Here is a 15,783-nt window from a genome sequence, read left to right as displayed (position 1 = left end):
CGCTGTCTGGATAGGTGATGCCTATCCCACCTGAGCATGGCAAGAAAGCAGCAGAAACAGCCCAGCATCAGCACAAGGCTGCGAACTAATGATAGAGTAGCTTTAGAGCTCAGCTGGGGTATAGAATCCCAGACCCATACATGTGGGGGTCTGGATAACCCCTAAGCATTCACTTCTCTCCACCTCAACTGTGGTGCTCCAACTGCAGCAGAGAGAGGCTACCATAATAGGTAGCCTGGTGGGAATAATGGTTGGGAAGGAAGTACTTCAAAGTCTTGCTAGTGAAAGGGACATCCATGACAAATGAGCAGTGTGACTGAAGCCAGATTATATGTCATAGGCAGGTTCCTCTCCCCCAACCACTAATTGCTTAAAAGAGTACAAATGAGAGTCAAGGATTTTATCGTTCTTCCTAAGCGGATCTCAGTAGCTGAAATAAAATATGTGTACATAGAAAAAAGAAAGGAGACCTCTGAAGAGTGTAAGCACCATGAAAGTAGAAATACAGAAAGAGCTATACCAGAGGAAGTCAAATATAAGGGAAAGCCCGTAACAGTATTTAAATTAAATATGAATGGCTTCAGAAAGATGAGGGAGGATATTAGAAATATGAGGCATCCACAAACAGTTATGAAAACAATTGCAGCTATTGACAACAAAATATATCATTGTTGATACGAAGTCAGTGAATAGGTTAAATAACAGAAGGATACACTCTAAGAAAAATCAGTATACTGAAATGGCAGATTGAGGAATTTCCCAGAGGCACCAGGAAGAATAGAAAGAGTAGAAATAATGAGAGACAAGTTAAGAAATACAGATGACAGGGGCACCTGGGTGGCTCAGTGGGTTAAGCCTCTGCCTTCAGCTTGGGTCGTGATCTCAGGGTGCTGGGATCGAGCCCCGCATCAGGCTCTCTGCTCGGCAGGGAGCCTGCTTCCTCCTCTCTCTCTGCCTGTCTCTTTGCCTACTTGTGTTCTCTGTCAAATAAATAAAATCTTAAAAAAAAAAAAAAAAGAAATACAGATGATAGAAGTATCAAGAGCATCTAATGGGAATTCCAAGAAAGAATATGGTAAGAAATATTTAAAGAAATAGTAATCAAAGATTATCCAGAATAATACAAAGTTATAGGGCTGCAGATTTAAAGGGGGTATAGAATGCCAAATACGAGATAATGGGTACATATCTGAGAGAAATTTAAGAACACTGAGAAACAAGAAAATTCTGAAAGCTTTCAAAAAGGAAATGGAGATCATTTACAAAGGACAGAGAATCAAACTGACATCAGACTTGAGACAAGGGAGCAATTAATACCTTTGAAATTTTGAAGAAGAGAATTTTGAAACTGAATTTTATATCTAATTAAATTGTTATTCCATGTGAGGACAAAATAAACATACTGATAGGCATTTGAGGTCTCAAAGAGCATGCCACATAAAATTTCTCTTTAAAAGATATGTTGGAGGATTTATTATAGTGAAAACTAAATGAAATGCATGAGTAAGCAACTAGATATAAAGAAAAAGAAGGGTAAAGATAATTCACTGTTACTTAAATTTAAAAAGTACACCCATAATATCTGGATTAATATTTCCAAGCAGTATTGACATAGGGTAGGAGAAACAGAAGGAGTTAAAAGCATATTAAAATATTAATTTTGTTTGAGACAGGCAGGGTGAAATGTGTATTAATAAGCTTAGTAATAGGGAAAATAACCATCACTATGAATCTTGGTACATAATGTGTAACCATCAGAAACAGAAATAGAATATGTAACACTGTTTATTAGAAGGACATCAATTTATCCAAGAGCAATAGGGAAAAAGAAAAAAAAGAAGGGTAGTAGCAAAAACAAGAACAACACACACATGTACACGCATCTGCACACACAATGGAGTAGCTAAAATAATCCTTGGGAGTATAGTAATTATTGTCAATGTAAATAGATTCAGACAATTAATCAAAAGATGGACTATAGGATGGCAGGATAAAGTGAATAGTCACTTCTACAAGGGATAAGTAGGAAACAAAAGGATACAGAGAAGCTGGAAGTAAAGGAAGAAAAGGAATAGTAGGCAAACACGAACTATAAGTAGAGGCAGAAATCTTTAAATTCTGTATAATAAAATTTAATGTTATAGATGACAATGATAAGGAAATAAAATCTGGAAGAAATAAAACAAAGAAATGGAAAGATTAGGAACACACACACCTAACAATACACGGTTGAGCACTAGTGAGCAGCTAACACACCATGGAGGTACATATGTACGTGAATTACATTTGCTCCTTACGTTTGTGAGTTTTCTAGTTCTTTGATTGGTCCCTTTCTTCTGTGGACTATGTCTGTATTGTTTACATTCATTTCTCTCCTGTGACTTGTGTTTTCGCAGTGTTGTACAATGTTTTTAACAGATGAGGAGAAAAGTTGGATTCAAACAGTGCAGGTTTCCTATTTGTTAAAGATTTTGTACTAAAGTGAGGTGAGGCAAAGGGCCAATATGAAATCAGAGCACTTCCTATAACTTCCATTTAATCTTCTGTCTTCTAATTTCTCCACAAGTAATGGAAAATATACATACTGATTTCCTAATGATCTGAGCTTCCATGGCAATCTGTGATCTAGAATAGTAAGTCAAGTACACAAAAACTCACAGAGAAATGTCCTCTAGAAACTGGTTCTTTGGATAGCATCTGCAAGGCCTGATTCAGTTGTTTAATTTTTTTTTCCCCCAAATAACTAAAATGCTAGAGACAGAATCAATTCTATTTGTACCTAGGTTTTTGGAAGAGTCTATTTTTATACTCCTTGCTTTCCTTGAAGAAAAGAAAGATTTGAAAATAGCAACATGAAATTAGTCATATAAGGACATTTTTTAAAAAGGGAAAACAATTTTCAATTCTACAGTGTTTCTTAATCTTCCTACTTAAACGTCTTACCATCCGTGAAATAGAAATAAAAAATAATAAGCATATAACTAAATTACTATGCCTCAAAATGCTTTGATTAGTCGTTAATCACAATCTGTGGATTTTTCCTCTCTGTGTGTTATTATTTTCAGAAACCATTCCAGGCATTATTGCAGGAGTCCAGTACCACATTTACTTGCACATAATGATTTCTCCTTCACCATACTCTATTTCTGCATGTGCAATAAAAAGATTATACTAATACAGCCGTTACCACAAATGAAAATATTCACAATATTCTATAATTCTCAACATTCAAAAATGCAACTATGTGATTAAAATGCAACTCATTTCCACCCACCTGTTGTAGTCAACTTCGTTAATAAAGATAAATGTGAATTGTGAACTAAAAGGTGTTGGGCACTCCAAGGACTAAATAGAGGTGCTTTGTTTCTTCCATCATACCTGTATCTTAAATTCCTTCAGCTCCTACCTGTCAGCTCCAGGCTTCCAGTGAGCAGTCTGTCACTCTTGCCTAGACTAATAGACTCTCTAGTGGCTTTTGTTACAGCTCATGTCATACTATTAAAACTATGTGCCTTGGAAGTGGCATCACAAATGTAGGTGAATCTTGTCAACTCTACATAATCAGACTGTATTTGGCTGTACAAGCAGATGCAAATTAGAGAAGCAATATAAATATGCAAATCACAGTGGTCCCCTTTCGGTACCACAGTTCCTACCTCTAACGGCCCTCGCAGAAACTCTGCTTGTTCGGCTCCTACTTCCAGTGCAACATCAACAGAAGCAAAGGGACGGCTGGCCATCTGCTGTCGTTCTCGAAGCAGTTGCTGGAGGGGGTTAAAAATGATTTGTTTAAAATGGGTTTAAAAACACAGGAAATTCAAGAAGATCGGTTTCCATTTTGAACAAATGGTACTCAAAACTTAGGAACCATCTGATACACATATCTATACCTAGATCACTAACATAAAAATTGTTTTTTCCCCATGGCCTGGGTCATTAATCCACAGAGGCTTTGAACGCATGATTATTGTAAAGAACTTTTCCCCTTACTTCCATCCCACAGACCTACTGAAATGTACTCAAAAGCATTCTGAAAACCCAAGATGGGAGGGCTAGTTCAGTAAAAGGCCCTGCTATGAGGATGGATCTGCCAAGTCTTCCCACTCAAAATAATGCAGCTTTTGTCTCAGCTGAAGGTAAATACCAGTAAACGTGTTTAAGAAAAGATAATAAAAAGTTTCAAAAGGAGGCGCCTGGGTGGCTCAGTGGGTTAAGCCTCTGCCTTCAGCCCAAGTCATGATCCCAAGGCCTGGGATTGAGCCCCGCATTGGGCTCTCTGCTCAGCGGAGAACCTGCTTCCACTGCCTGCCTTTCTGCCTGATTGTGATCTCTGTCTGTCAAATAAATAAATAAATAAATAAATAAATCTTAAAAAAAAATTTCAAAAGGCATTAATAGAGATTAAAGAAACATACACCTGCCAAGACAAAGTTTTAGCAGTCATCAAGATTCTGTCAACTGCTGTGGAACCAGCAGGAATTGTTACTGACAGTGTTTGTAACTTGATTCAAACCGTCTGTGTTCATTATTTAAAATGAGCAATGATTAGTAGGTTACAAAAATTTTGTGCCAGGGCTTCTGAAGCACTCCCAGATATTTGTTTCTTTGTCCTTGTGTCTACTCTGGGCTTTGCCCAAGCTAAAAGCAATAAACTAGCAAATCCCAGCCAACTACCAACCTAATTTATATTTCTGCCTTTCCTTGTAATTATAATATTCATTAAGTCATGATAAGAAAAAATTGATGACCAGCAGTAGATATTGCAAATCTTGCCCTTCTCATTCAACACAGCTAATAAAATTATTATTAAATATTAAAAGTGGATGAGCGATGCAATTAAATACTCTTTCAAATGAGAAGAAAATCCTATCATTGAAAAAGGCAAAATCCTTGAACACAATGAATAGCTTCATTATTCACAGAGATTTTTAAAGATTCACTGGCATTAACTTAAAACGTTAACAAGTGGTATGTGAATGTAAATGTATGTCGTGCCGTGATGCATCATTCATAAAATTCGCTTTCAGTTGATGAAGGAACAGAAGCCAACACCTGATGGCAGTTTATTATTTAACATTTTTGTTTTAACACTTGTAACACAGCAGTGACAGTGTTCATGAAATGAGCATCTAAAATATAATTTAAGGCCTTGCTTTGTCATTATTAAAAAGAGAACATCCACAGGCCAATATGGATGGATAGAAATAATACACTTATTATTGAGTAATAGTTTAAGTTCCTAAATTATATGTATATTTAAAAGCAATGAAGACACACTAAAAACATATTCGAAGGAAAAAGTGAAAGATATAAACCACCAAATTATTCACTTAATATAACCTCAAAATTACATTATTAAAAATACAGCTGCTAGAAAATAGAATCTTGTTTGTGCCTTAGGAGTGGTCAGTAGATCTGAACATTCTGTTTATACAAATGCAAATGTAACATTACTTCAGATGTAGAGGGATACCAAGTGTAGAAGACACAATGCTCTTTGTCTCTCAGATAAAAATATACATACAGGTCCACACATAGATACAGACACAGACACACACACACACACACACAAATACACAAACTATCTTTCCTATGGTAATGTACAAATACCCATGAGAAAATTGTAAATTCTAGTTTGGGTTTAAACACAATTTTCTAACATTTGTATTAAAAAGTTTCTTCATGTGGGGGTGCCTGGGTGACTCAGTTGGTTAAGTGTCTAACTCTTGATTTTGGCTCAGGTCATGATCTCCAGGTTGTGAGATTGAACCCAGCATTGGGCTCCACGCTAGGTGTGGAACCTGCTTAAGATTCTCTGTCTCCCTCTCCCTCCGATGCTCCCAACCCCTTTCTCTCTCCCTCTCTCAAAAAATTGTTTTTTCTTCATTTATACTAGTTCTCCTCAGATTACAAATGACATCTCATATAATTGAGAGATTTTTTTTTCCTTCCACATTTTTATTTAAATTCAAATTGGTTAACATATAGTGTAGCATTGGTTTCAGGAGTAGAATTTAGTAATTCACCTCTTGGATATAATACCCAGTGTTCATCACAAGTCCTCCTTCCCCATTCACTGATTTAGCCCATCCCCCACACCCACCTCCCCTCCAGCAACCCTCAGTTTGTTTTCTATAGTTAAGAGACTTTTAACAGGGGCGCCTGGGTGGCTCAGTGGGTTAAGCCGCTGCCTTCGGCTCGGGTCATGATCTCAGAGTCCTGGGATCGAGCCCCACATCGGGCTCTCTGCTCAGCGGGGAGCCTGCTTCCTCCTCTCTCTCTGCCTGCCTCTCTGCCTGCTTGTGATCTCTCTGTCAAATAAATAAAAATTAAAAATCTTTAAAAAAAAAAAAGACTTTTAACAAAATGAACAGTTCTGTTTCCTTATCTTACCTTTTCCCTAGATCTAAAAGTAAAAGGTCTACAAAATATAATTCATGAATACTCAATACCACAAATTGTAATATAAGTCTATAAATATTCCAAATTCACTATCTTTGACAAAGAATATATTTCTCTGGACTGTAATGTATTATTATGAACCCCACTACTCATAATAAAGAAAAATCAATGACTATCTAATACTTTTGTTCATTTAAAAAAAATTTGTAGGGGCGCCTGGGTGGCTCAGTGGGTTAAGCCTCTGCCTTCGGCTCAGGTCATGGTCTCAGGGTCCTGGGATCAAACCCACATCGGGCTCTCTGCTCAGCAGAGAGCCTGCTTCCCTTCCTCTCTCTCTCTGCCTACTTGTGATCTCTGTCTGTCAAATAAAAAAATAAAATCTTTAAAAAAAAATTTGTAGAATACAAAGGTATTTTAAAGATTCTAATCTGTCCTCTGAGGTTTGAATTTCCATTGCTTTTTAAAAATCGAATGCTTCCTACAATACTGTTTGCAAAATCAGAAGAAAAACACTATTCTTGCCCAAGATCATAACGCTGTAATACATAAAAAGAGACATGGTAATATAAAAATAATTAGGACACAAGATAGTGTACTTTAAAAGATACAAATAGGGAATTAGCCAGACAAATTAACTCTGGGCCACTTAGTAGAGGATGAGTTCAAGGACTGGCTGAACACCGAATTTCTGACTTTAGAAAACTAATGCAAATATTTTGACTGAAACTCAGAAAAGGTAAGTCACTTTCTCCTGAAACACTTTTGCTTTGATATGATGGCCCTAAAATAATGAAGTGGAATAAAGTGAGATTCTCTTTGCTACTAATTTCTGGCGTTGAGCCATATCCTTACCAATTGTGCCCCCTCTTGCCAGGTAACATCTGTATGCATTCCTTCCTGAATTTAGTCCCCTCTGTGTCAGAACAAAAAGGATGTAAATGACATGCTGGTGACTTCAATATTGTCAAAGTTTATCTGACGGGCAATATAGTCAGACTTTGGAGTGAAGAGGTCCTGTGTCTGAACACCATTTTTTTTTTCTTCACTTATTAGCTGTTTGAGCTTAACCAAATTATTTAGAGTTCTCTAAGCCTCAATTTTTCTCATTGGAATAGCTGGGATATTAACAGTGTCTATACCTACAACTATACCTCAGAGGACTTGTTTTGAATCCCAGCTTCTCCATTCACAAACTCTTGGACCATAGCCAAATTACTCAGACCTTTCTGATACTTATTATTTCTCTCCATAAAAATGGGAATAACAATAATATCAGAAGGGATAAGGCACTGAAGAGGTAATTCCCTTGGACAGCTCAACACAGAGACTGGAACATTGTGAGCAATCAGTAACTGTTCATTGGTACAATTATTATGTTAAATTTCAAGCACTAATTTTGTCTTTGAAGGTGGCACACTAATTACCAGAGGTCCATTTTCTTCAGCACTAGTGACACATTTTGCTCCACTACTCTCCCTTTTAACAAATGTTACGTATTTATGACACAGTTGTTAAATGTCATGATTGTGGTAAAATGAATTTAGACTTGGAACTGCTTTCTGCTATTTGTGACTAAGAATGACAAGACTTCAACCTACAAATTGGGAGGAAGTATAGAATATTTTCTTAAGAACTTTTGAAATTAAATTAATTTTGTGATTGTGATTTTTATATAAAATGAAGTTTAACATTTTGTACAGCAATAAGAAGCCATAAAACAGATGATCTGTTTTATAACTATCTGCTATTGCCAATTATTCAGCATAAAGATAAAGCCAAAAGAACAAATTGACCATAATACAATAGATTATAATCATGCTGCCATAAACACTGTGGTCAAGAAAATTTAAAAATTAAAGAGATGTTCTTAGTGTCCTGTTTGTTGTCTATAATAACTATTTTATTATTCAAAATGTCTTACAAAACAAACCATGAAATTAAAAATAATATGAAAATCCTGGCTTAAATGTGGCAACGAGGAATAATCATTGATTTTATCAAATGTATATATGATAATTTTTCTACTCAATACTACTATTTCAAATACTGTATCATTCTTCATAGTTCATACTAACCACCTTTCCAACAAAAGACATACTACTCTCTAACAGATTTTAGGAAAATAATCCTTAAAAGCTCACACAACAGAACAGTAACTAACTGTCCCCACCTGTCTTCATGTCTCCTTCATTCTATGTCTAGGTTCTATCCATCCTTCTTCCCCACTTCCAAAGGTGCTTCTACTTCACCCCAAGTTTGAAGTAATCATTTCACTTATAAATTATTTACTACATTAGTATGGTACTATCTTCTAATATCTTTAGACTTTTCTGAAATCTTCCTTAAGGAAAAGATCTGTTTTTATTTGTTTTTTATTACTCACAGTGCTAGTTGGTAGTCAGCAGGATTTGATGAATGAACAATTAATAAGTGACTTAAAGTATAAAAATCCATATCATCCAAATGTGAGTGAAAGCAAGTTATGATAAAACTAATTTTAATTATGATTAAGCCTTTAAAAGTATGTGTTCCCCCCCAAAAAAAGTACATGTCCCTGATATTCTAGAAGTTTTATCCTCCAAACTAAACGGATATATATATATATATATATATATATATATATATATTTTTTTTTTTTTTAGAATGGGGCAATTTTGTGGACCCAACAAATCAATGGCAGGTTTCATGTTGCTTTTCATTTACCTTATTGTAATACTGCAAAAATTATGAAAAAAAAAACCGCTATAAAGTCATTATAACACATTCGTATTTTTAATAGCAATTATATTCCCAAGATTTTAGAAAGGCATGAAAGGAGCAATCAAGATGATTTAGTCATTACTCTTGAACTTCCATACCAAAATGAACAAAGTTCTTGAATAAGAGATTAAGCAACATTTTATGAAAAAGAGTATTTCGGTTGTATAGTATCAATAGTGGTGTTTGACACAAATACAGCTAACATAAAGCAACAGAGTTGAACAATCAATTTTGTTATTTTGGTATTAGGATGGTGCAAGGATGTAAAAGAAGTGGCAATAAATTTTCGTATCCTTAAATTAGGAGAGTATGATATTCTAGCATTTTATACAACTAAATCTGTAAGGTGCAAGTCTCAAATTCCTATTCAGAAGCCTGGGAATGTTTTGCTTCCCAGTCTTCTGGTTTGAAACTAGTATTAGCATTTTATGGGAGTGGCCTGGCATAACATTCTTGTTCAGATTACTTTAATTACCTTTTTCTAGACTTCTGCAATCTTTGACCTTTTGGGACTATGTTACTCTTGAAATAGTTGTTTACTTAAAAATAAAAATTTTCTAAGAGCTTCCCGAGAGGTATCTACCTTCTTGACAGGTATTCACTGAAAATGTTCACTTTCAGTGATTTTCGAATTGGCATTTTTACAAATTTGTATTAACTTGTAAAATAAATTTCAGTGACCATTTAGAAGGGATTTCATCACTCAGAAGATCCCATTAAACTTTATGTTTACTCAGCTTTTCTTCTTTATTTTAAGGCAAAATGTCCTCAGTTGTAAAACAGCCATAGCAGATTTTCCAGGTAGATTGTTCAGGTACAGAGGGTTGTTTGAGCAATAAGGTGACAAAAATAAAACCTACCTTTACTATCATCAAACCTTGGACCAGACAGAGGAAGAAGAGAACAATGGAAAATATTTCTAAGTGTTCCAAAATACAAAGTTCAATACTTTCTCTCTAATGCTAATAGGCTATATTGCCTTATAAATATATATATTTATATCAGCATGTCGATGTCTGTGTGAAAGTGTATTATGTGAATATGCATAAAATTATACATGTTGATAATTCAGAGTAAATATGTTATAACTCAAATACACTCAAATACAGCTAATATTCATACATAGAAGGCCAAGATAAGGACTAAATAATGCCAGCAAATGAAGGTGTTTGTTGTCATTTTGATAACACTGTGCACTTAATTGGTATCATTAAGGCATAGTTTCTTCATAGATTCTTAGACCTGAAAAAGGAACTTAGAAATCCTCTAGGCGGGGTGCCTGGGTGGCTCAGTGGGTTAAAGCCTCTGCCTTCGGCTCAGGTCATGATCTCAGGGTCAAGCCCCACATCGAGCTCTCTGCTCAGCAGGGAGCCTGCTTCCCCCTCTCTCTCTGCCTGCCTCTCTGCCTCCTTGTGATCTCTGTCAAATAAATAAATAAATAAATAAATAAATAAATAAATAAATAAATAAAAAAGAAGTCCTCTAGGCCACAAATCCTTCAACCTGTAGAGCACAGACTTCTAAATAATAAATAGATGAGTACCAGAAAATCAATGCACCAATAAATGATACTTTTCTTCAAAAAAATTTTTTTCAAAAAAAATTTTTTTCTTTGCAATTTCAATGGGTTCAACAATTTAACTTACTACTGTCTTCAGAAGCTAATTGCCCCTTATCTAGAACCAGAATGTAACTCTACTATTTTCTTAAATTCTTTCAACAGACAAATTTCTCAACAGATATTAATGCTTAAAAATAAAATAGAATAAATAATGAAAACAAGTAAGACTACTTTAGGATTCTCTATACATCCCTATTCGTTGGATAAGAACTTGATATATATCTTAAAAGCAGAATGGGTTCAAAAACCCTAACATCTATTTCTAAAGTTTCCTTTTATTACTTCCTCTAGCTTATTGATGATAAGCTAGTGGTTCTTAAACTTTGATGTTTATGAGGTTGTATGTACAACACCACCTATATTCTAGACTGAAAGATTTTATCTCCATATCAGCCTTACATACTTACTTTATTTTGTTTTGTTTTTTGAGGGGAGGAGGGGCAGAGAGAGAGAATCTTAAGCAGTCCTCCACACCCAGCACAGCACAGAGCCCAACACAAGGTTTGATCTCAGAACCCTGAGATCATGACCTGCATTGAAATCAAGAGTCAGGGGCTTAACCAACTGAGCCACCCAGGTGCCCCCTTAACTGATTTTAAATAGCTTCCATGTAGTATAATTCTATGGAACTCTAAAAATTGCACATACTATCAGGAGCAGAGTGGCACAAACTGTATGGCCTGAAAGTATCACCATCATTTGCCTATAATAAGGTCTTAAAAGCTCTCTAGTGACAGGAGTTAGAAATATACCTCACTTTTACAAGTAGGGCAGTTAAGTATGGACTGTCTTTGTTTAGGTTAATTTACGCAATGTCAAAGAAAAGAAAGTATGACAGATCTTCCTTATCCTTATGTATTCATGGTCATGCACAGCAGCCAAAACAGTACTTCTTACATGGCACAATTCTTCCCAGTTGAAGTTTGAAGCCAAGAAAATGGAAACAGCACCTGACAACTGTCTCTCTGAATCAATCACTGTAAGTCTGTATGGTTTAATCTGAAAGGGTTTAGATCTTTACCAAAGTTTGGGATTTTTTTCTTACTACAAAAGCTATTTCTTAAAGCACCCACAAGATTGTTCATCAAATCAGTTAAGCTCTGTATCATTGGATAAACCGTGGGAGAACCATTCTGTTTGGAAAGATCAAGCTCATGTTGGTGTGGAGAAAACAAAGAAAAGTAAAATAATATTTCTATCAAATTATCATATCCACTCCAGAAACTGCTAATCTTTGCTAACATTTCTTTTAACATATTGAAGTAAGTTAGGATAGAATTGGTAGCTTCAACATTTCTCTGTCGTCTAAGTGAAATACTAACATGTCCCAGCATAGCCAATTCCTGGTTTCCATCAACTGTGTGTGCCTGTTGCCTGCATCAATGAAGAATTCCATCTTGTGAACTCTTTCACAAGAAAATAATTTGTATCTTAATAATAATAAACAATTGATTTCCCATGCAACACTTTGATAATACAGATGATATGCCTTTATATATTTCTTTTTATCTTATATTTAGCAACATATTTTATTTAATTCACCAATGAAAAAAGAAGTATGACTGTATGTCATCTTTTCATGCATCAGCAATAAGAAAATAATTCTCAGTAAAGTCTCCTACGTTATCAAGAAAATTTATTAAGGAACAAAAGGAGATTCTGAAATTCTTTTTTATTTGGCATTCCAAAAAGATGAATCTTAAAGAGTTTAAACTAAAATTCTGAGCAGAATTTTTTTCTTTCTTCCCTTCCTTTCCTCTCCCCTCCATTCCCCTTTCTTTCTTTTCCCTCCTTCTCCTCCTTCCTTCCTTCCCTCCTTCCTTTGTAAAAGGCCATTCTTAGAACCATTTGATAGAGAGTTGATTCATATCTTCATCTACTTAGTGAATAAGTTTGGCTGTGATCATCCATTCATTGAAAAAGAACTTTTGTCCCTGGGGTGCATGGGGTACTTGCTCCCCCCCCCCCGGGGGGGTCACTGCTGCCCATTTCTCCACTGTGGCCACAAGGCTGCGTCCTTCCCCACTTGCAGAAGGATCTGGGGAGGGGGCAGGGCCAGCACCAATACCCCCTTCCTCAGTCCTACTAGCCTATCCTCCATCAGCCACTCACCACACTGCTGCACTAAATTACTCAGCTCCTACATATATAAAAGGTGACTCTTTTGATTCTAAATTTAGTAAGTTTTTACATGATATTTAAAAAAAACAAAAACCAAAACCCATCAGGACTGTTCTAGACCATCTACCAGGAGACTAGAGACACAATACTCTGATGTTGGATGAAATACTTACGTAGCCTGGATTTGAAAGTAACAAAGACTTACCTATTTCTTAGTGAGCAAAAACTTTAAGACATGTAAAAATATTGCAGAATTTTGAAGGTTACTTCAGGAAATTCTGAAATTTGGGTTCTTAGTCCTTTCTTTGTGACAAAGATGGCATCGTTGATTTAGACTTTGCCAAAAATGACCTCACTTCTGAATGAAAGAAATCATTTCATACAGAATGGATTTCTGTAGAAAAGTTAAGAACTCAGCTATTGCTTGATATGAGACCATCCTTTCTAGTGATCAATAGGAAATACAATGGACCTTTGCAAGGCAGTATTTTATTTTGGTTTGTTTGCACTTCTTGACATTAAAACAAAAAGTCAAAAATAAAATGCTGATTGCCAATTTTAAAGATTACTCTAGACACTTAAAAATCATTACTAACAGCATACAGAAGTCTTGTTTGTTCAACATATACTTAAATAAAATATTACCAGAAAAACCACTGCAGAAAACATATAATGATTGGGAGAAAGAGCTAGCAGAAGGAGAAAGGGCTTTAGGTAGGATGATTACAGAAGGTGTCCTAAGAAATGTCATTTAACCTAAAACCTTGAAACTCAGGATATGCATGCATACCCAAAAGCTCAGTAGTTTAACATAGAAAAGTCTATTTCTTGCTCACACAAAATCTTCTACAGATGTAAGTAACTTCCTATCTAGTAAACCAGTAATACAGACTGCTTCAATCTTGAGGTTCTGCATCTCAACCCAAGGATTCCTTGAGTGTAAAGGCAGAAAGGCTAGTGGATCCTATATGGACTTTCCAGTGCCTCAAACCAGAAGCGATATACCTTATGGCCCATAAATAGTCACATGCCTCACCCTAACCACACAGAGGCCAAGAAAATGCAGGGGAAGAAGTAGAATATTAGGTGAATGGAACAAGGGAAGCCAGAAAAGATCATTTCAGGCAGAGGGAACAGCAACTGGAAGGTTCTGGAGGCAAGTCTGACCTTAAAGTACTCAAGAAACAGATGGAAGGCTGAGTCTTATTAAGCAATGCAGCAAGGAGCAGAATGGTCAAAGGATAATTTTGGCTTTATCAAGGTTAAGAGAAATTGAAATAATATATATAAATCATCAGACATCATATGATCTAAAGAAATCATATTTATTATTTTTCCAAACATATTTTCTTTTTGTATTGTTCAGAGTCTATCCCTATGGTGTTAGAAATAGCTCAAAACAAATGGACAAAAAACAAAACAAAACAAAACAAAACAAAAAAACGGGCTTTACATCCTTGTATAAAGTTATTTAAGACATAACCAAGAAAACAGTAACAGCGGTTAATCTCAAATACAATGAACCTAGATCTCCCAATAAGTATCAAAATGTCAATTTTGTATGTAACCTTTTTTAATACAAAAGGCCAGGTGGTTGTAATTTATCTGAGCAAATCAAAATGAGCAAAAGGATGAGTACTGAAAAGGTCATTTAAAAGCTAGATCCCCAGAATGGATATTTAATACATATTACTCCTCAACGAGTGAAAATGGGAAACTGGATAACTTCAAATTTTGAAACATGTGCTAGGAAAAAAAAATGTTCCCCCCTCATAGAAGACCCTCACACTCATACTGCAGAATACATTACTTCCTCAAGTTAGAGGTCTAAGTTGTCTGAGAAATACTTGTCCTGCTTTCAAGAAGAAGAGCAAATGAACGCCTTTGACATTCAAGACATGCACAATATGATCAAGTCAACCTTGATGAGTGGAAATATAAAAGCAGCTGATTACAATAGAAACGACACATCGACTCCTGCCTGTGTGCCGGTAATTTATGACTGGAGGCTCTTGTTACAATAAAGCTCAGATCAATCCTTCAGTAGCGTTTCCCCCATCTTAAGAATTAATTTACTAAAGAAGTACTTTTTTCTTTCCATGATTCTGGGAATCAATACAAAGCTCAAGATTCATTTTTGAACACAATATGCTAGCGTCTAGGTTAAGAAATTCTAAATGCAACATAATCCAGTTAGCTTTTACATTTACTGTAGAAGAGGTTCATGTCAGACATTTAAGTAGTTTGTGACAATAATTTTAAAGTTCTTGAAGAAGTACTTAAATCTTCCTGGAGACATAAGTGACTCAAACACTGGCATTTTCCTCTTAATCGGTATTATTAAAATATGTTTTTTTTCCTTTAAGGAAAATGAGATTATTTTGCTATTAGCGAATGGAGCCATTTTCGGTTCAATATTGAGAAACTCCAAAAATGGTTTTTCTGTAAAATGTTTCTTTGTGAAATAAGACATCTGTTAATTATGATTTTCTATAGCCTATTGAAAGATACCTACTTTGTTCATGGAATAATCAGTATGATAGATTAATATGCTATTATGTTTTTAATCTTTTGTGCAAGGAGATAGGATAAAAATATTTTTAAAACTAATTTCAATCACTTGAATTTTTAAATGTGAAGGACAGTTAGATGCAGCACAAATTACGACTGATATAAGTTGCCCTTCTTATGTACTCAGAATGGTATTTTATACCATAAAAATCAAATCGTAAGAAAAATCAGTGGTTACCACAGACTCATTGAAATAACTCATTCTCAGAATTGGAAGGGATCCTAGAGGTTACCTAGTCCAATGTTCCCAAGTGCTCTGAATTTTTTGACAAATGGTCATCTAGCATCCTCACTTATATCTAGCAAAA

At 35.3% G+C, this 15,783-nt stretch overlaps 1 protein-coding gene across 2 annotated transcripts in view; it reads right to left on the bottom strand.

The window, feature by feature from the left end:
* Positions 1-15,783, bottom strand: part of ATRNL1 (attractin like 1) — an 817,982-nt gene that overhangs the window by 250,127 nt on the left and 552,072 nt on the right. For both annotated transcript variants that reach the window (XM_047702609.1, XM_047702610.1), the window contains exon 27: positions 3,657-3,764. In XM_047702609.1, coding sequence (XP_047558565.1) covers positions 3,657-3,764 — 108 coding nt within the window. The remainder of the gene's footprint in view (positions 1-3,656; positions 3,765-15,783) is intronic.

This window comes from Lutra lutra, chromosome 14, assembly GCF_902655055.1.
Source record: "Lutra lutra chromosome 14, mLutLut1.2, whole genome shotgun sequence".
Lineage (NCBI taxonomy): Eukaryota > Metazoa > Chordata > Mammalia > Carnivora > Mustelidae > Lutra > Lutra lutra.
Note: the sequence above shows the minus strand (reverse complement) of the source record. Positions and strands in the feature narration are given on the sequence as shown.